This window comes from Bufo bufo, chromosome 5, assembly GCF_905171765.1.
Source record: "Bufo bufo chromosome 5, aBufBuf1.1, whole genome shotgun sequence".
Taxonomy (NCBI): domain Eukaryota; kingdom Metazoa; phylum Chordata; class Amphibia; order Anura; family Bufonidae; genus Bufo; species Bufo bufo.
In genome coordinates this window covers 449,029,875-449,049,788 of record NC_053393.1, presented here as the reverse complement: position 1 = coordinate 449,049,788, position 19,914 = coordinate 449,029,875, and the positions used below count along the sequence as shown (strand labels likewise).

Here is a 19,914-nt window from a genome sequence, read left to right as displayed (position 1 = left end):
TGCTGCTGTGGAGCGCTGGCGGCTCAATGGTGGAGCAGGGAGGAAATAGTTCCCTGCTTCAGTGGCGTGCCTATCGGGTTTGGCACCAGGGGCGGGTCCTTTCTCTGGCACCCCCACCCCAATACGTAAAAAAAATTGTACCCCCTCACAGTAGTATTGCCCTCATTGTACAACCTTCACAGTAGTTTTCTCCAGAAGTGTGCCACCTCACAGTAGTTATGCCCACATTGTGCCCTCTCACAGTAGTTATGCCCTCTCTGTGCCCCTTTCACTGTTGTAATGCCCTATCTGTGCCCTCTTCACAGTAATAATCCTCATTGTGCTCTCTTCACAGTAATAATGCCCACTGTGCCCCCTTCATTGTAGTAATGCCCTCTGGCTCTGTGCCTCCTCTATAGTAGAAATGCCTATTGTGCCCCCTCCAGAGTAGTTATGCCCTCTGTGCCCCCTCCATAGTAGAAATTCCCTCTGTGCCCCCTCCATAGTAATAAAGACTTCTGTACCCCCTCCATAGTAATAAAGTCCTCTGTGCCCCCCACCCATAGTAATAAAGACCTCTGTGCCCCCTCCATAGTAATAAAGACCTCTGTGCCCCCTCCATAGTAATAAAATCCTCTGTGCACCCTCCATAGTAATAAAGTCCTCTGTGCCCCCTCCATAGTAATAAAGTCCTCTGTGCCCCCTCCATAGTAATAAAGACCTCTGTGCCCCCTCCATAGTAATAAAGTCCTCTGTGCCCCTTCCATAGTAATAAAGTCCTCTGTGCCCCCTCCATAGTAATAAAGACCTCTGTGCCCCCTCCATAGTAATAAAGACTTCTGTGCCCCCTCCATAGTAATAAAGTCCTCTGTGACCCTTCTGTATTAAAAACCAAAAAACACTGTAACTACTCACCTTGTCCCGTTCCTGAAACTCACAGTCCTCTCTTCCATTCAGGCACAGATCGCTCTGCAGCACTGAGTGGGCGGAGCCTATGCAGATTACTGAGCTAAAGGCTCCGCCCACACATGTCGGCAGCATGATCCATGCCTGAAGGATGAATGGTGGAGCAGGGAGAAGTCTTCCTGCTTCACCATTCAGAGCGCGGCTGGCCTGAAGGAGGGGAGGAGCACAGGAGCTGAGCAGTAAGTGACAGGACCGCAGCTCCCCACGCTCCAGCAATGATCTCTCCCATCTGTATTGATGGAAGCGCTCATTGCTTCTGGCCTCTGACAGCTGTGCTGTGGGCCCCCACAGGAGCTTTGGGCCCCCACAGGAGCTGTGGGCCCGGGCACTTGCCTCATGTGGGCCCAGGTAAGGCCTCATGCACACGACCGTTTCATTTTTTGCGGTCCGCAAATTGCGGATCCACAAAAAAGGTATGCCGCCTGTGTGCCTTCCGCAATTTGCGGAACGAAACAGGAGGCCCATTATAGAAATGCCTATTCTTGTCCGCAAAACGGACAAGAATAGGACAGGACTCATAATTTTTGCGGGGCCACGGAACAGAGCACACAAAGTGCTGTCCGCAATCTTTTGCGGACCCATTGAAATGAATGGTTCCGTATACGGATCGTATGCGGAACACAGAAAACGGTCCACATACAGAACGCAAAATACGTTCTTGTGAACGAGCCCTAATTGATGGAAATAACTGATCAAATAACTGAAGTGTGAACTCTGCCTTATTAGGCTGCATTTACATGTTGCAGTTGTTGGGGAGAGGGTTCACAGACCAACACTACATTATGGCTGAATGTTATCCACAGATGGGTGTCTCTGGTTTGGCTTATTAGCTGAGTCATGTTTCAAGAATTTTTAAAGGTTACTGGGTAGCCACCTATAGGTGGCACCAGAGAGACAGTTTTTTTTCCCCTAGAGCAGGAATGCTCAACCTGCAGCCCTCCAGCTGTTGCAAATCTACAACTCCCAGCATGCATCAGCCTACAGCAGGGCATGGTGGGGGTTGTAGTTTTACAACAGCTGGAGGGCCGCAGGTTGAGCATCCCTGCCAGCATTGAACTAAAGATTTCCTATCTGCTGGACTTTCGAGAATAATGGGAACCTTTCATGGGCCAACACAAAGACTAGATATTAAGAGTAGATGTCTAACTTGAAAGCTATGGAACCACAACGCAAAATCTGGATATGTAGGCAGGTGAAAGCCCGGTGAAAGCTCTTTATACGATTGCACAAATCTGGCCTGTGAACTTGTTAAAGGTGACCTGTCCTTGCTCCTGATATATCTGCATTAGAAAATAATTGTATTCCCCATGAAACAACAATTCTGCAGCATTTTTTCTTAAAAGTTTGTGTTGTGCCTTTCCTCTGTTATTCCATCTAGAAATGTATGAATCAATTGCCAACTGGATGTTACCAGTTTAGGGTAAGTCTCTACACAGTGACGTTGTCAAATCAGTGCCAACAGTGCCAGACTATGTAGGGAGGTACCTATTTGACAAGAAGAATGGTAACACCAAGTCCTGATTTGTTTCAAAGATTTCTAGGAGGAATAACAGAGAAATGGCATAATGTAGATGTGAGTATTGCATGGGGAGTACAAGTGTTTGCTAAAACAGACAGGTCAGGAGAGGTGACATGTCCTCTTTAACAATTTCCATATTGCACTATAATTAACATTTTGGACATTTTGCCCGTATAGTAGACATTTTTACCTGCGCACCAGCTGTTGTAGTTTATTTTGCCGCTGTTGTGGTTGGAACCCCTCTGAGAAGAGAGGAGAGATAGTTACGTGATTTACCAGACATCAACTCTTCTATATCCCACAATAATCAGAAATGACCCCTTTGACTATCACCTCTATAAAACTTTTATTAGGATTGCTCTTCCATTCCTTTTCCAAAAGAAGATCTGCAGCAGCTGGGGTCGTTATTAGATTGGATGTATTTTATTTCTATAAACAAACCTTTACAAACCCTTCAGATATAAAATCTAAATCTACTGTATATAGAAAGTTGAGTAATGACTGTCAGACTTCACAAGGTTTGTACTGATAAAACTGATTAGACACTGAGTATTGCCACAAGAGTCTGTTTAAAGTGCTTTTCCTTCTGCTCTTTAAAAAAAGCTCTCAGAGGTCACTTTTGGGTAGTATACCGCTTAGTGAGATATGCTTGAATGGTAGACATGCCTCTACAACGCACTCAAAGACATTTTGACAGGCTCTGAGAGAGGGCTCATCATTGCATGGAAAAGCAGGATGGTCATTTTGACCAACTGCCTGCCATCTAGGTCATTTCGACCTAGCTGTTGGAATGTGTTGGGAGCAGTGGTTATGCGAGAACAGGCTCTGTATGGCCCAGATAGACCACCAGTAGAGAGAATTGTTTGATCCACCAACAAGCATGAGCAGTTTCATTTTCCACCATCCAGACACAGGTGGCACCTTCATTACACACCCCTGTCTCTGCCCAGACCATTTCCAAGCACTTAGCAGAAGGGAATATGGTGCCATGGTGCCTATTATGTGTCCTGCCATTAACAGCCAGCCTCCATCGTCTTTGTTTGTAGCGATGACTGCTATGGACTGAAACTGTAGTCGTTAGCACAAAACCAGGTTCTGTTTGGCATCTCACGAAGGTTGGGTTTGAGTATGGAGGCCTAGTGGTAAGCGCGTCAATCTAGCCTTCACTGTGGAGTGACACAACTGCTGGTATGATGATCTGGGGAGCCCTCGCATATGACAGTCGGTCACCTCTAGTAGTGATCTGAGGGACACTAATAGCCGAGCTATATGTGTAGGACATCCTGCGGCCAAATGTGTTGCCTCTCATGACAGGGCTTCAAAATGGCATTTTTCAGCAGGATAATGCTCGCCCACACACAGCAAGGGTTTTCCAGGAATTTGCACTATTAGGTCTCATGCACACGACTAAAACAATTTTTTGGTCTGCAAAATGCATATTCTTGAAAATCAGACAGCCTCCTTCTTTATTCTGTATATTTTCACTCCCATTAATAGAGTGGGGTATTCTCATTTGCAAAAATGGACAAGAGTTGGACTAGCAGTGAATATCTCCTTGAAGTGTATTGTTCGGTGTACTATCAGCTGTAAAAACACATAGCACACTGAAGAAAATCTGGTCATGTGCATGAGGCCATGAAATGCATTATGATCTATGCCCTTTATCTGCCTCCTAATAAGTGGAACTAAAAAATGGAGACTAGAAATAAAAGGTTATGGATCTCTAAAGTGCACTGCACCTCCTTCATTCTAGTGATTGGTGGTGGTCACAGAGCATGGACCCTACTCTGATTTAAAAAAAAAATCACTATGACATTTCAGAAATGAATTTAATTGGAATTACATTTTAAAAGTCATGGCCGTTCCCCATACTTATACATACATCATAATGTATTCTAGGGCCTTCATATAATAACATTACATTAGATGAATTGCTATTACTGTGAAATAATGTGCCTTTAAATTCTAGGTTACACTTGATGGGTCTGGGATATATCCAGGGACTCTACTTAGAGTAGCATAGATAAAATGTAGGCCCTTTTCAGGTGCTGACAGGACTGGAGCCCCTATTCCATTTTGGCCACAGGTGGTGTTCGAATGGGTCCACCTTAAGAAATAATTCTCGAGGCACAAACCCTGTATCATTAATAAAGCTTAATATGTTTTTAATCAAATATATAGACCCTTGTGGCAATTGATTGGCTCCATGGCCAAATGGGCTTTTTTTCTCCTGGACTATTGGGGCCCACTATAGTATTAGAATCTGGGTTGATCGGGGAATCTACTGATACTCCGGTGGGCCAGTTCCACTCCAGCCACAGGTTCTATATAGGAATACACAGTCCTCGATCTTTCTGCCCCCTCCCCAATAATTGCACAACGGTTTAATTCAGCTTCCTAAGAAGCTTCAGCCCCTAAAGATAAAGGGTTTGGCCTATCTGGGGCATTGATGAAATATCGCAAGTATATGCCATCAAAGTCAGAGAGATGCGGGTTCCCCCTCCCATCTCCAGAACGGTGCCCATGCTAGGCTGTTTTAAGAAATACCATAGCAGTGAATGGAGAGGACACCATGCAAGCATGGCCTCCTCTTCATTCACTGCTATGGGACTGCTGGAAATAACCTCTATTTTCGGAACTCCTATAGAGGTGAACCATGGATGACCATGCATGTTCGGTTACTCTCTGTTCGCTTCGAGGAGCCTGCTTTGGAGATGGGAGCACTTCCCAAATGTGGGACCAGTACTATCTGCCATTGATGGCATATCCTGATGATACGTCGTCAATGTCCTCGATGAGCCAACCTCTGTAAACACTGTCACTTTGCAACTTTACGATCCTGGGTTCGAATTCGACCAAGGGCAACATCTGCATGCAGTTTGCATGGTCTTCCCAAGTTTGCATGGGGTTACTTCGGTTTTCTGTCACATACCAAAAAACGATTTGGAATTTCGGTTGTAAACCCCAATGGGGAAAGGGATCGATGTAAGTAATGACTGTGGAATATGATGGTGCTATATAAAGGAATAAAATAAATGAAGGTAGTGACGGTCTCACTACGATCTAAAATCCTAATAAATATTCCTGAACCACACATATAGACGGGTTCTACGTGTCTGCTCTATTTGTAGAATATGCCCGTATTTTATCCTCCAGCCTTGCTCACAGACACCTCCATGTATGTAAATTCTTCATAGCTCCGATGTATAAATCGTTCAGACGTTCCTACCCCTGTTTTGCTCACAAAGTTCAAAATTAATCATTTTCCATGTCCAAATCTCCCATATACAGTCTGATGAGTCAGAGACTCGTCATAGCCTATGTGTGTAAGTTTGCGTGAGATTTGCAGTAGTAATAGGTTTTCAGCTGCTGCAGCTGCATGATATGCTAACGATCAGTAACAGGAGGGGCGAATGCTGCTTCAAAAATAAAATGTATAGGGGAAGGGGGGTGCGCTCAGAGGTACGTCAGGGGGGGAGCTGCATCCTGTATATAGTGTGAAATATTTGCAATCTTCAGACATAACTCATTTTGACAAGTCAAACTATATAAGGGATAATTGCCCCCCCCCCCATCCTTTTTACATGACCCTTGTCTGCAAGGTCTCACCTATTCGTGACGTTCTTGCTGCTCAGAGGTAGGAGGCGACAGTGGGTTTTTAGTCATCCACTATTACCCCCCCAAGCCCCTCCTGTAGAAGAAAGACTATAAAAGCCACAGTATGGCAGGGAGCCGACTCAAGCAGGGGATCAGGGAGAAGAAAGTCTAATTACAGAGAAGAGAGACATAAGAAGACTGTCAGGCAACTGGAAGAAGACAGATCTGAGAGAAGACACAAGCCACAGACAATGTAAGTTCTCCGAGGAGCTGTCCTCAGTGCTGAACCTGCTCCTTCATCGCCCTCTCACTTTTCTCTCTGCCACTTTGCTGCTATTGATCACTTTTCTTGCATCTTATATAGATGAATGTCTTTATAGCTGTAAAATTGACTAAAATTGACTAAAATATGAAAAGAAAACCGTAAGCTGATTCCGGTTCATGTTTTACTGACACTTTTTCATTACTAATGACATCAACCTATTTTACTCCTTTTGTACACATCGCACAGGTTTGGGGTTTGTCAGATGTAGCAGAGCTGAATTTGACATGATTATCTGCCACGAAAGCTTCTTTATTATCTTAAAGGGGCTCATTCAGACGGCCGTATGTTTTTTGCTGTCCACAAAACTGAGGTTCCTTTTTTTTTTTTTTTTTACGGACAGTTCAGTATGTCAGCAAAAAATAACAAAACAGATTGCATTCCGCATTTTTGCAGACCCATATACTTTAATAGGGCCACGTCCTAGGACATGTTTTATTTGTTTTGCGCGGCCGTGGAAGAAAAAGATGCAGACAGCGCACAGCGTGCTGTCCGCATCTTTTGGGGGCCCCCCCCTAGAAGTGAATGGGTCCGCATCTAGTCTGCAAAATTGCGGATCAGATGAAGAAAACAACATACAGCCGTCTGAATGAGCCCTTACTCGCAGTTGATTCAGTGTTACATTGCTAATTCAGCACTGCTACATCTGCGAACATGGCAACAAAAGAAAAAAGTTTAGGGACGTGTGTGCTGTGGTTGTGCAGTATCGGATTGTGCTCGTTCCTTGTGCTCGTTCCTTGACACTTGTTGAAGTTCTGACTCTCTGTTACTTTTTCAGATGCAGGGAAGCATGAGGCTGTGGATGTCAGTGCTGACTATAGGTCTATCCTTGCTGATCTGCTTGGGAACATTTGCAGAAGCTTACCCTTCAAAACCAGACAACCCTGGAGAGGATGCACCGGCAGAAGACATGGCCAAATACTACTCAGCACTGAGGCATTATATAAACCTTATAACAAGGCAAAGGTAAGGAGTACATTGTTTGTATGTCAGATGTTGGGGAACTGTGTGCACTGAATGATACAAGTACATAAGATATGCAATTTCTCTCTATAATATATATATATATATACAAAGTAGCAAAGCTGAATTTGTCATTAAGCCATTTGGCACTACATCATCTTTGCACTGTGATTACCAGTATTCTTGTCTTAAGCCAAAAGCCACATAACATCTAAACGTGCTCTGCTACATCTACCTTTTAAAGTTAAGGAATTATTAATAATTATAATAGTAGTAATGATAATCTAAAAACATATGCAATTTTATTGGCTTTTTGGTTAATTTTTTAGTACATTTCTTAAAAGCCTTGTTCATTTTTAAATGTACATTCTACTAGATGGAAACATTTGAATAACCTCAGCAGGCTACAGACTTCTATAGAACTTCTATACGCTTATATAATTCAAAGTAGAAAAATAGCAGAGTTGAATTTGTCATTTAATACAGGGAGGATATAGATTGTGAAGATCGCTGACTTAGGCTACATTCACAAGACCGTATATGTGTTTTGCGCAAAAGAAATACGGATGCCTTTTGGCATCTGTATCGCATCCGTTTTTCTGCGGACACATTGTAACAATGCCTATCCTTGTCCGCAAAATGGACAAGAATAGGACATGTTCTATCTTTTTTTTTTTGCGGGGCTACGGAACGGACATACAGATAAGGACAGCACATGCATTTTTTGCAGACCCATTGAAAGGAATGGGTCCTCATCCAATCCGCCCAAAAAAATGCGGAAACAAAATACGTGTGTGTGCATGTAGGGTAAAGCAGTAGGCTTCAGATATAGCAGAGCTCAGTATGCGATTTGGTAAAGGTTATATTAACTCAGAGGCTTATCGTGAAGCACAAACAGTGCAGCTCTAAATTCAGCTCAAGCTCCAGTGATAGTGTAAGGTCCATCTTAGACAGAAGTAAGGCAAAATAATACAATTCTGGTCAGTGGAATATATAACTTGCTTTCCAGATGAAATTAGCAGAAATGTGAACTGTACCCTAAGAGGGGGTGAATATAGAGTAAATATGAAAATATGAGTAAGCATTAAATACAGTTGAAACAACAGTAAGAGGCGGAGGGGGGGGATGCACATACAGTGTAAATGATAGGAGGCAGGTACAGTACATTGTATACACTATAAAAGTCAGATGGAAAAGCAGTGTAATCTATAAAAAGGTAGGTGAATGTGCGATGCTATAACAGGCTGATGGAAATACAGTATAACCTATAAAATGTGGGCAAATATATAGAATACACTATAGGAGATAGATGGAAACATAGTCTAAACTATAAAAGATGAGTCAATATGTGATATACGAGGTGGAATATAATCATGAATATTAAGAGGTGGATGAATATACAATATATACTGCTAGAGATCAGTGAATATTTGATATATTGTGTGGAAATAAATACTCTAAGAGGTGGATGGATATACAGTATACACACTACACAGTACATACTAAAACCATTAGGTGCATATACATTGTATGCTACAAAAGGAGGGTAAACATACATTATATGCTATAAGAGTTAGGTAGATATAGTGTATATATTATAAGAGGTGGATGGAAGTATAGTATACGTGTAGAGGTAGATAAGTATGCACTACATAGATTCCTATAGAGTTGGGTGGTATATGGTATGGTATATATAGGATCTGGGTAGATGTACAGTATTATAAAACAAGTAGGCAAACATAAATATGAGGTGGATGGATATACAGTATACAGGTGTTTGTTGAATTTATGGTATACCAAGCTGGGACACACTATATAAACTATACTGTAAAATGTGAGTGCATATGCAGTGCTTTCTATAAGTGTTAAGTGTACATATGGTATTTGTCATTAGAGGTGAGTGAATATACAGTATATATTCTAAGAGTTAGTTGGCTGTATGGTATACATTGTAAGAGATGGGTAAATATACTGTACAGTAATATACAGTACATACCCTAAGTGTTTGGTGTGCAGTACATATAGTATATACTAGATACATGTAAAATGGATATTCAGTATGGTATATCTTATAAGGGTTGAGTGCATATACAGTACATCATGGGTGAATATACAGTACATACTATAAATGTTAGGTGTGCAGTACATGTAGTATATTCCATATGACATAGGAGGTCAAAATACAATATAATGAATAAGAGTTAATTGGATATTCAGTATGGTGTATCTTATAAGGGATGGGTGCATATACATTATATAATAGTTGGGTGAATATACAGTACATAGAAGCATTAGGTGTACAGTGTACGTCTAGTATATTTTATAGGAGGTGGATATATGTTATATATCATATGGGCTTGGTGAGTATACAGTGCACACTGTAATGCGTAATGTGTATTAGTGAATATACAGTATATAAGTATTAGATGTATACTGTGTGTATAGTATATACATTTTATAGGAGGTGGATATATGGCATATTATAAACATTAGGTGTAAATATAGTATATACTAGAGATGAGCGAATTTCCGCTTATGAAATTCGTTCACACTTCGTTTGATGGTAAAAGGTGAATTGCATTATGGATTCTGTTACCACGGACCATAACGCAATTCTATGACGGAATGCCTTTAGAGGCATTCCGTTATTAATTCCATCATAATAGAAGTCTATGGGCTGCAAAACAGATCCATCCCATTTCCGTTTTGCAGGAGAGGACTCCCCTGCATAGCGGAAACAGGACGGATCCGTTTTGCAGCCCATAGACTTCTATTATAACGGAATCCATAACGCAATTCACCTTTTACCACCAAACGAAGCGTGAACTCATTTCAAAATATGAAATTCTCTCATCTCTAGCATATACCATAAGATCTAGGTAAATATACAGTACATATTATGATAGTCAGCTCTATGGGATATATAATAAGATGTGAGTGGGTATATGGCATGTGCTAGAAGAGCTCAGTGGAAAGACTCTATAAGCTACGAGAGAAGGGGAGATACATTCATTCCCTATCTGATAGGCTGCGCTTATAGAATTGTTCTGATCTGGAGATTGGGCGTGCAATACACTTCATCTGATTCAACCAGTATTCCTCAGATTTTTTTGGAGGATTCTGAAACGATTAGTGTAAAGTGATGAAGCGATGCAATGGAGATTTATGCATTGTGACAACCCGCTAGTGAGACACTGCAATGAGCTGATTAAAAAATACAGAGGGAGATGGCACATTGTGGAGAGTCAGAAGTGCCCGAGAGCACAGAAACATGTCCCCAATTTTAAAGTAAGCCTTCGTCACATTTACCAGCGACCCATTCAAAAGAGAGGGGGGCTGGCAGAGCATCCAATAGATGATGGTAACTCTCACAGGCATTTAACACCCAAATGATTATGCAAAAACTAAGTAAAGTTGTGAAGCTCCTTACTGAAGAACGCCGAGTCAGTCCTCCCAGCCTCACAGCAGGTAGAAATCAATGGAAATAAAACCGCTTGAAATTCTTCATTTAGTAAATCAATGGCAAACTCAGCTCTGCTACATCTGTACCTAATTAGATGAATACGTCCAGACTCTCACTTGGTCTTTGTAATGACTGGATAGCTGGCATTGAGTCTATGTTTGATATAGCCTGGCACCTTGTGAAATCCGTTCTAGACATGTCATTTTCTGGGTATATTTCTCAGTCCTAAAGTGATTCATTTACATCCTCGGCTGACATATTAGCATTTCAGTCATCTCCGCTACTTCGGAGAAAAGAGCAGCCTGGGGTGTTAGCCATTTGTGTCCATTTAATATGCCTTAGAAATGAAATGATTGTGAAAATATTAGAATTTATTTTATCGTTTGACATTACTATTATTGTATTCATTTATATAGCGCCAACATACTCCAGAGCGCTGTACAGAGACACATGCATAGCAATCGAAATTCCAAATGAACCTATGCCTATCTTTTTAAAGTGCGGGAGGAAACCCATACAAATACAGGGAGAACATGCAAACCCCATGCAGATCTTGTCCTTAACTGGATTCTAATCAGGACCCCAGCACTACAAGGCAACAGTGCTAACCACTGAGCCGCCGCGCTGACATGTAGCAGAGCTCTTACTGTAATGCAAACTGAAGGGCAGAATAAAAGACTAAGGGTACGGTCTCACATTCAGGTTTCCTGATGCCGTTTTTGGACTCCAAAACCAGGAGCGAATTTAAAAAAGAGGAGAAGTTGTATCTGTCCTTTATACTTTCTCCCCTTTTATGACGCACTCCTGATTTTGGCTTCCAAAACGGCAGCAGGAAACCTCACCCTGTGGACGTACCCTAAGGTAAAATGGTAAATCAGATGGTTATAGGAATAGCAATGGGCAAGAAGTATGGATGAAGGAAGCGCAAAAGAAATGGCTAATGCATTGCCAGATCCCCCTGATCAGTGCAATGTACGATGTGAAATGTCATGAAGTATAGACACAACGAAGGAAGCTGAATGACACAAATATGTATGTGCTTTGGATATTTACTTGTTTTTATGTTGTTTTTTTGCATCTTTGTCATCTATGTACTGGTAAGTTACTGGGACTCGGGTATAATTTTATATTAAAAAACCCCAGTATTACACCACTTATTAAACACGTCTATATCACCACTACTCCATATATCAGTTTGGCTATAGTCTGTGCCATATGTATGTAGTTAGAGAACATATATTCTACATAAAGTCAGATTTAGGGTCCATTCACACGTCAGTATTTTTCTATAATCCGATTTTCGGTCCATTTTTTGCGGATCCGTTGTTCCTGAAAATGTTTCCGTATGTCATCCGTATGTCATCTGTTTTTTGCGGATCTGCAAAAAACGGAAACATGTATAAATTTCAATAAGCAAATAAAGTTGTTTGGATATCTTTAAAAAAAAAAAAAAAATTAAAATGTAATTTCCAGGAACGGATTCCGTATAAAACGGATGACATACGGAATGACATCCGTATGTCATCCGTTTTTTGCGGATCCATTGACTTTGTATTGTACCAGGATCCGATTTTTCAGGAAAAGAATAGGACATGTTTTATATTTAAACGGACATGTGGAACGGAACAACGGAAACGGACAGCACACATTGTGCTGTCCGTTTTTTTCCAGGACCCATTGAAAATGAATGGGTCCAGATCTGGTCCTGATCTGTTCCGCAAAAAACGGAACAGATCAGGAAAGAAAAAACGGACGTGTGAATGGACCCTAAAGCTAATTTTATTCCATTTTCCACAAAATCTCCTTTTTAACCTTACTTTATTTAGCATTTCCTATCAGAGCTATAGCCAGCTTTTCTTTCAAGAAGATGCAGATTCAGATCTGATGTAGTCAGAAAGGGAAAAATCTGAGGCACTTACCCTTGTAGTCACTTTAATTGAGATGAGAGAGAGAGAGAGCAAACTAGGGCAATCTTCTCTTGAGATACCTACAGTAGTACTCGTGTCCTTTTGGAAGGAGAACTGGATTGCGTGTCTCATTTCCAGTGGAGTATTACACATGGGTCTCTCTGTCCCTCTCTCTCTGGTTCTCTCTCTTCTCTTCTAGTATTCTCTGAATCTTTTCAGGAAAAAGATAAGTCCTAGGAGACCAGAGTCTGGAGTATATCTGATTCTGGTTAGATCAAATTTTTTTTAAAATTCACCAAATCCAACAACCCCTTAACAACTAGTCTGATCAGGCCTGTTTGTCAGTTAACGACAAAGTAATTTTATTTTATTTTTAGATTTTAATCTTTGCATTCCAAGGGCCATAACTTTTTGGGTTTTCCATCGATGCGCCTATATGATGGCTTGTTTTTGTGGGATGAATTTTATTTTTCAGTGGCATCATTTTGGGGTACATGTAATTTTGGTTTAGCTTTTATTAGATTTTTTCGGGGGGAAGGAAAAAAATGCCAGCATTTTGACCATTGTTCTACTAGTAGTTTACTTAATTAGTAACTTTATTCTATGGGTCCATACAAATGTGGCAATTAGAGATGTCCCGAACTATTCGCCGGCGAACAGTTCCCGGCGAACATAGTTTGTTCGCGTTTGCCGCGGCGGGCGAACATATGCGATGTTCGGTCCGCCCCCTATACATCATCATTGAGCAAACTTTGACCCTGTACCTCACAGTCAGCAGACACATTCCAGCCAATCAGCAGCAGACCCTCCCTCCCAGACCCTCCCACCTCCTATCAAAAAGCAAGGACAGCATCCATCTTAGATTTATTCTGAAGCTGCAGTGTCACAAATTTGACTAAGTTGTAATCGCAATGCGATTAATACAGGTTATATTAATCGCATTGCGAATTCAACTTAGAGCTGGGTTCCTTATGGTTGTATTGCTAGAATATAACAAAGATTGAGAATATAGTGCTATATTCGTTATATTCGTCAATTCTAGCAATACAACCATTAGGAACTCAGATCTAAATTGTAATCGCAATGCGATTAAGGCTGAGTTCACACGGGCGAGATTTCCGCGCGGGTGCAATGCGTGAGGTGAACGCATTTCACCCGCACTGAATCCGGACCCATTCACTTCTATGGGGCTGTGCACATGAGCGGTGATTTTCATGCATCACTTATGCGTTGCGTGAAAATCGCAGCATGCTCTATATTGTGCGTTTTTCACGCAACGCAGGCCCCATAGAAGTGAATAGGGCTGAGTGAAAATCGCAAGCATCCGCAATCAAGTGGGGATGCGGTGCGATTTTCACGCACGGTTGCTAGGTGACAGTCTATTCACTGTATTATTTTCCCTTATAACATGGTTATAAGGGAAAATAATAGCATTCTTTAATACAGAATGCTTAGTAGGTGGTCAATTGAGGGTTAAAAAATAAAAAATAATTAACTCACCTTCTCCTCTTGATCGCGTAGCTGCCGGTCTCTTCTTACTCCTAAAGGACCTGTGGTGACGTCAGATCACATGGTCCATCACCACGGTGTTCGCCTGCTTATTGAAGTCTATGGCGGTTCGCCCGTTCGCAGAAAATTTTATGTTCGCGACATCTCTAGTGGCAATGTCAAATATACATGGTATTTTTTATGTTTTTGCACTTTTGCACATTAAAACCTATTTAATAGGTAAAAATAAGTAATTCTTTGTTCCCTTACGTCCTACCAGCAGCACAGATGGGGGTTAACCACCCCCCGTGGACTGGTAGGACCGGCGGAATTTTTTAATGAGCCCAAGTAATAAACTTAATGAAACACTTAAACCTCCCCTATAAAGGAGGGAATCACCTCCAGCCCATTGTGTTTTTTTCTGTCCTCCGGACAGGTAGACTAGGCAGTGATTCCCCCCTTTTTTTCTTAGGGGGGATCTTTTTTTCAGCTTGTCAGACGGTTGTGCCTCCGTCTTTATTATGTAGCTGGACCGGCAGCTTACCTTGGTTCTGCCAGGCATGATGGCCCTCCCTAGGGGTTCTTCTTGCCATCTCCCCATCTGTGCTGCTGGTAGGACGTAAGGGAATCGTTAATTTCTAATGATAATTTGTTTTCCCTTAGTCCTAACAGCAGCACACAAATTTCCCACCCTAGTAAGGCTAGTTTTTTTCTTGCTAGAACACAATGGGCTGGAGGTGATTCCCTCCTTTATAGGGGAGGTTTAAGAGTTTCATTAAGTTTATTAATTGGGCTCATTAAAAATTCCGCCAGTCCTACCAGTCCACGGGGGGTGGTTAACCCCATCTGTGCTGCTGTTAGGACTAAGGGAAAACAAATTATCGTTAGAAATTAACGATTGTTGCATTACAAGAACTATACCTTTTTATTTTTCCTTTGACTTGCGCATGTGGTGAGTTGTAGTTTTTTTGGTACCAGTTTAGGGTGCACTAATTTTTATAATTTTTTGGGAGTGAAGAATGGAAAGAAATAGCTAATCTGGCATTTTTTATGCAATGCATAGTCCAGCATAATTAATTCATTATCTTTGTTCTATAATTTGTTACAATTCCACCAATACCAAATATGCTTATTTGTTATGGTGAACAATAAAAAAAATAATAATAATTATTATTTAAAATAATGTAAAGGTTTTTTTGCCCCCTATGGGACTTAAAGCTGTGGACCATAGATGCTGTGGTCGCTATTAACTCTAGCATCTAAGGGACTAAACTGCCAGGATTGGATTTCCAATCCAGGGAGTTGCGGCAGAAGGAGGCTGCATATTACAGCTGATCTCCTGCCACAATCATGTGGGGAGATTGAACTGTCCCTACGAGATCATCAAAATTAATATATTAATTCTGGTGCAGGATCTACTTATTACAGCTATCTCCATCATGGGTCTAAGGGGTTAAAATAATAAGTAATGTGGATAGAACAGTAGATTGAAATTCCTGCCAGAGTCATGTATTTCAATACCATGACCTAGATAGACAGGCTCATTGGCACTAACAAACCCTTACTTCCAAATGTGCCCCTCATTTTCCACCCCTCCCAGGTTCAGAGAATACTGTAACACATGTAACATGTAGAGTAACACACATCTTTATGAAAAAGATATATGTTCATCAAATAGGATGTGCGAATGAGTGTGGGTGAACTGTAAAACTGTGTTTCCCCATTTTGATCCAGAGGAAGATACCCCCCATTAGATACCTACCTCCCCTCAAGATATGTGGAGAACCAATCTGCCCCAAAAGGGAAATATTTTTCTTCCTGGTCCCAAGGGGTGATCATAAGTTCAAACAAGAATTCTTCAAACAAATCACCGATGCCATTTTTGAAGCCATAATATTATAACTGAAGATGCATGGTAGGCACACAATAGTTGTGGGTTTCAATACATGCATCAAAACCATGCTAATAAGATACAAAACAGTGACAGACTGAAAAGTATGTACAATCAACATAACAAAACAATAGAAAAGGGAAAACATAGCTGCCCAAAATATTAAAGGCCCATGAAGCTGGGTCAAAAAATTAAGTTAGCACTTAGTAGTGCTTACCTATGATACCTTTATGACTGGTTAAATAACTCTATCATCGGTTAGCACTACTGAGGGCTCAATTTTTCTTTGTCACTCATTGTCATGAACCTTCAGTGTTTAACACGGCAACGCCCCCATTGCTCTTAGAGACTCATTTGCATGAATTAAAACTTAATTTTTCTCAGCAATGCAGGCACATATAAACATGGGACCAACACAGATCCCTTCACTTGACAAGTGCACATGCAACAGGTCAGACAGTTTCATACGTACAAGACAGTTGGCCTTTAAAGGCTATAAACACATTTGGGGCAACTTTTTTTTACAATATTGCATCCTACTCATTTTGGGGTAAAAATGATTTTTGCAATTAATCTTTATAAAAAAAAATCAGCAGTTTTCGAAATGCAGGGGTTCTGTTTACTCAGATGACAGATCATGTACAGCCCTTATCTCTGCTCTACTAATAAAACATTCATTATAGCTTAATTCTTATCAAAGTGATAAGAATATGGCTTAAATGAGCATTTATCTGATGGGACTCAGAATAAACAAAGTTATTCAACACCTGTATTTCAAAAATTGCTAAAAATTTTTGCTAAAGACTAGAGATGAGTGAATTTCTTAAAAGTTTGATTCGGCTAATTCGCCGATAGCGCTGCCCCCGTCATTGTACCCCTCAGATGCCGTGTTCATACATGATTGCGGCATCTGACTGCAAAATTAACAAAAAAACAAACTATTAAATTAAACTTACCGCATCCATTTGCTCACGACAGGCCTTGAAGATCTCAGGCGAAATCCTGTGCGGTGCGAGATTATGTCATCACGCCTCCTGGCGTGGTGACGTATGACGTCATCACGGTGGCCAGTGTGATGAAGTAATCTTGCGCTGCACGGGATTTCGGCCGAGATCTTCAAGCAAGATGGAGGCTGGCGGCCGTCGCGAGCAAATGGAGGAGGCAAGTTTGAATTTTTTGTTTTTTTATACTATTTCAGGTTAAATTGATTCGCTTACGCGAAGCACAAGGAAATTCGGCTTCTAGGCGAATCGAATTTATCCTAAAATTCAGATCGAATTCCACTTTGTGAGATTCGATTTGCTCATCTCTACTAAAGACCAATTGCAACTGTATTTTTTAGTCCAAAATGAGTAGAATGCAGGGGCGTAACTACCATAGCGGCAGACCATGCGTCTGTTATAGGGCCCAGGGCAAGAGGGGCCCCAGTTGGGATCATACCCTCTTCTACTGGAGGTGAAAACTTGGACTCTACCCTCTAAGGGTCCATTCACACGTCCGTTTTTTCTTTCCTGATCTGTTCCGTTTTTTGCTGAACAGATCTGGACCAGATCTGGACCCATTCATTTTCAATGGGTCCTGGAAAAAAACGGACAGCTCAATGTCTGATTTTTTTCAGGACCCATTGAAAATGAATGGGTCCAGATCTGGTCCAGATCTGTTCCTGAAAAAACGGAACAGATCAGGAAAGAAAAAACGGATGTGTGAATGGACCCTAAAGGAACATTTTTTAGCAAATGAGGCAGTGGAAAAATGGCCCAAGGGTCATTGAAAAGGGTTTAGGCGGAAACCCTTTTGTCCTGTGTGGGGGGGACTGGTTTGATCCTTGCTATGGGGCCCTTACTTCTCTATGTACACCACTGGTAGAATGCAGTATTTTGTAAAAACCCCTCAAAGGTGTTTGTATCCTTTAAGTGTTTTCCCTTTTTGTGTGTAAAGATTGCAGTTGATTTTTTTGGTATTGGCTGTACATATGGTTAATTCATGTGTCTTCTTTTGGATTATGATTTTTGAAACCCTCACCGGTTCCTGCTACGACCAGCTCCTGAGGTGACCATTCCAGTTATATAAACTACATTGTATGATTTTTTTTTTTCTCTTTTTCATTTGATCATTCTAATGACTGAAGACGTCAATTTTCTAGCCCTGAGGTTGCCTTGCCTTGTGTTAGCGGGTCACAGCTACCTCTAAATGTTTAGTATTATAACTCTGCTTTGTGTTTATCAGATATGGGAAGAGATCAAATCCTGAAGCAATGCTGTCAGATGTTTGGTGGAGAGAAAGCACAGAAAACATCCCACGATCTCGGTAAGAAGAAGGGTTTAGTATTTGGAAATGTTCTTTCTATATGAACTTATGGAAATGTGTAAAACCCTCCACCTAAATGTGTTCTTTGCAAATGATTGTAGGATCTTCAGGGCTACATTTGTTACATGTGATTGTTCCTTATTTTGTCCCAAGAATTTGCATGTAACTACTGTATAGGGTCAGATATTTTACTGTGGATTCTAACATTTTATTAGTAAGAATAATATTGATATGAAAATGAAAAAACAGTCTGGGTAATGTAAGGGGACACTCCTATATCTTTAGGGTATTCCTCACACTCATGTAGATATGCGATTGTTGCACACTTCCTATGACGTAGTTAGTACCTCAGTTCAGTCTCTGTCCCTATTTCAAACACTAGCCCTAACTATTAGTAGTTTTTGGAGTCTGGGATGAAATTACATTAAACCCACAAAACAAGTGGAGAGTATACAAGCTCCGTGCAGAAGTTGTCTTTGGTCAGAACTGAAAGGCAACAGGGTGACCACCAAGCCACCTTAGTATCATTTCAATGTAAACTTTCACTAAATGGGGCCACCACAGGCCCCAGACTCACAAGGACAATGTTGACACTTTGTTCACACAATTTTTTTTGGAATACATTTCTTGTGCTGTAGATGATTTAAAAGGATTGCAGAACTATTGACAAATTGACATCAGTTTTTCAACCCATCACTAATTGACCGTAACGATAAAACAGATTGTGACATGTGCCATATGTCCTGTTTTAGCCACACAAAAAAATATGGCAATTAATACGATTGAGAAGAGAACTTAGCCAAGTACGTTAACCATATAGATGAGTATCTGACACCTCTGCTGCAGACCCGTAACATGATGTGACATAGTGTGAATTGTGGTTTGTCCTTTTGGGCATCCTTCATGGCTGAAAGGCTTATGCTGGGTGCAATCTTTAGATTAGAACCTGTGAGTCATTTTTGAGGTGAGAAAATAGCTTATGTTTGCAGTATTGAATTGTGCTTGGTCTCCGCAGTACCATATTTCTCAGATTGTAAGACATCTTTTGTATATTCACTTCACTATATAAGACTTGTAGGCCTTGGTCAGCACTTAGGAGTCAGAAATGAAACGTATCTAAGGTTGTGACAGTTATTACGATAATGAAAGAGAGTGCTTTGTGTTAGAGACATCCCGGAATATTAATAGAATGTGCAAGTGTTATATTTACTTCTGTTCATATCAGTCCAGTTTTATGAAGCTGCAAACAGAGATAACCAGTGTGTCACAGAAATAAACCTAATGTATCCTGAAAGTCGGCATTTCGGATGCAATCAGTCCAGTTTAGAAGAAGCCAATATGTAAACAGATCATACTTTTTGATTCCGTAAATTCTGAGCTCTCAGATCAGCTAAACTTTCCTAACAAGTTTATTTGCTATAATATGGAACAGAAGGATATATTATTTAGGAAATATTGTATTATCAATTAAATTCAATATGGTAGGAAACAAATTTCTACAATTATCAGATC

The 19,914-nt window shown here is 40.8% G+C and overlaps 1 protein-coding gene across 1 annotated transcript; it reads left to right on the top strand.

Annotated features, from left to right (window-relative positions):
* Positions 1-7,161: 7,161 nt before the first annotated feature.
* NPY (neuropeptide Y) lies at positions 7,162-18,406 on the top strand. Its single transcript, XM_040432994.1, has 2 exons — positions 7,162-7,349; positions 18,322-18,406. The coding sequence occupies exons 1-2, from the start codon at positions 7,162-7,164 to the stop codon at positions 18,404-18,406; spliced, it is 273 nt and encodes a 90-aa protein (XP_040288928.1).
* Positions 18,407-19,914: the final 1,508 nt, after the last annotated feature.

Bases quoted from the DNA above. Each gene is read 5' to 3' on its own strand.
- NPY (XM_040432994.1), top strand. From the start codon at position 7,162: ATGCAGGGAAGCATGAGGCTGTGGATGTCAGTGCTGACTATAGGTCTA. The intron at 7,350-18,321 runs GTAAGGAGTACA...TGTGTTTATCAG, and splicing joins AACCTTATAACAAGGCAAAG to ATATGGGAAGAGATCAAATC.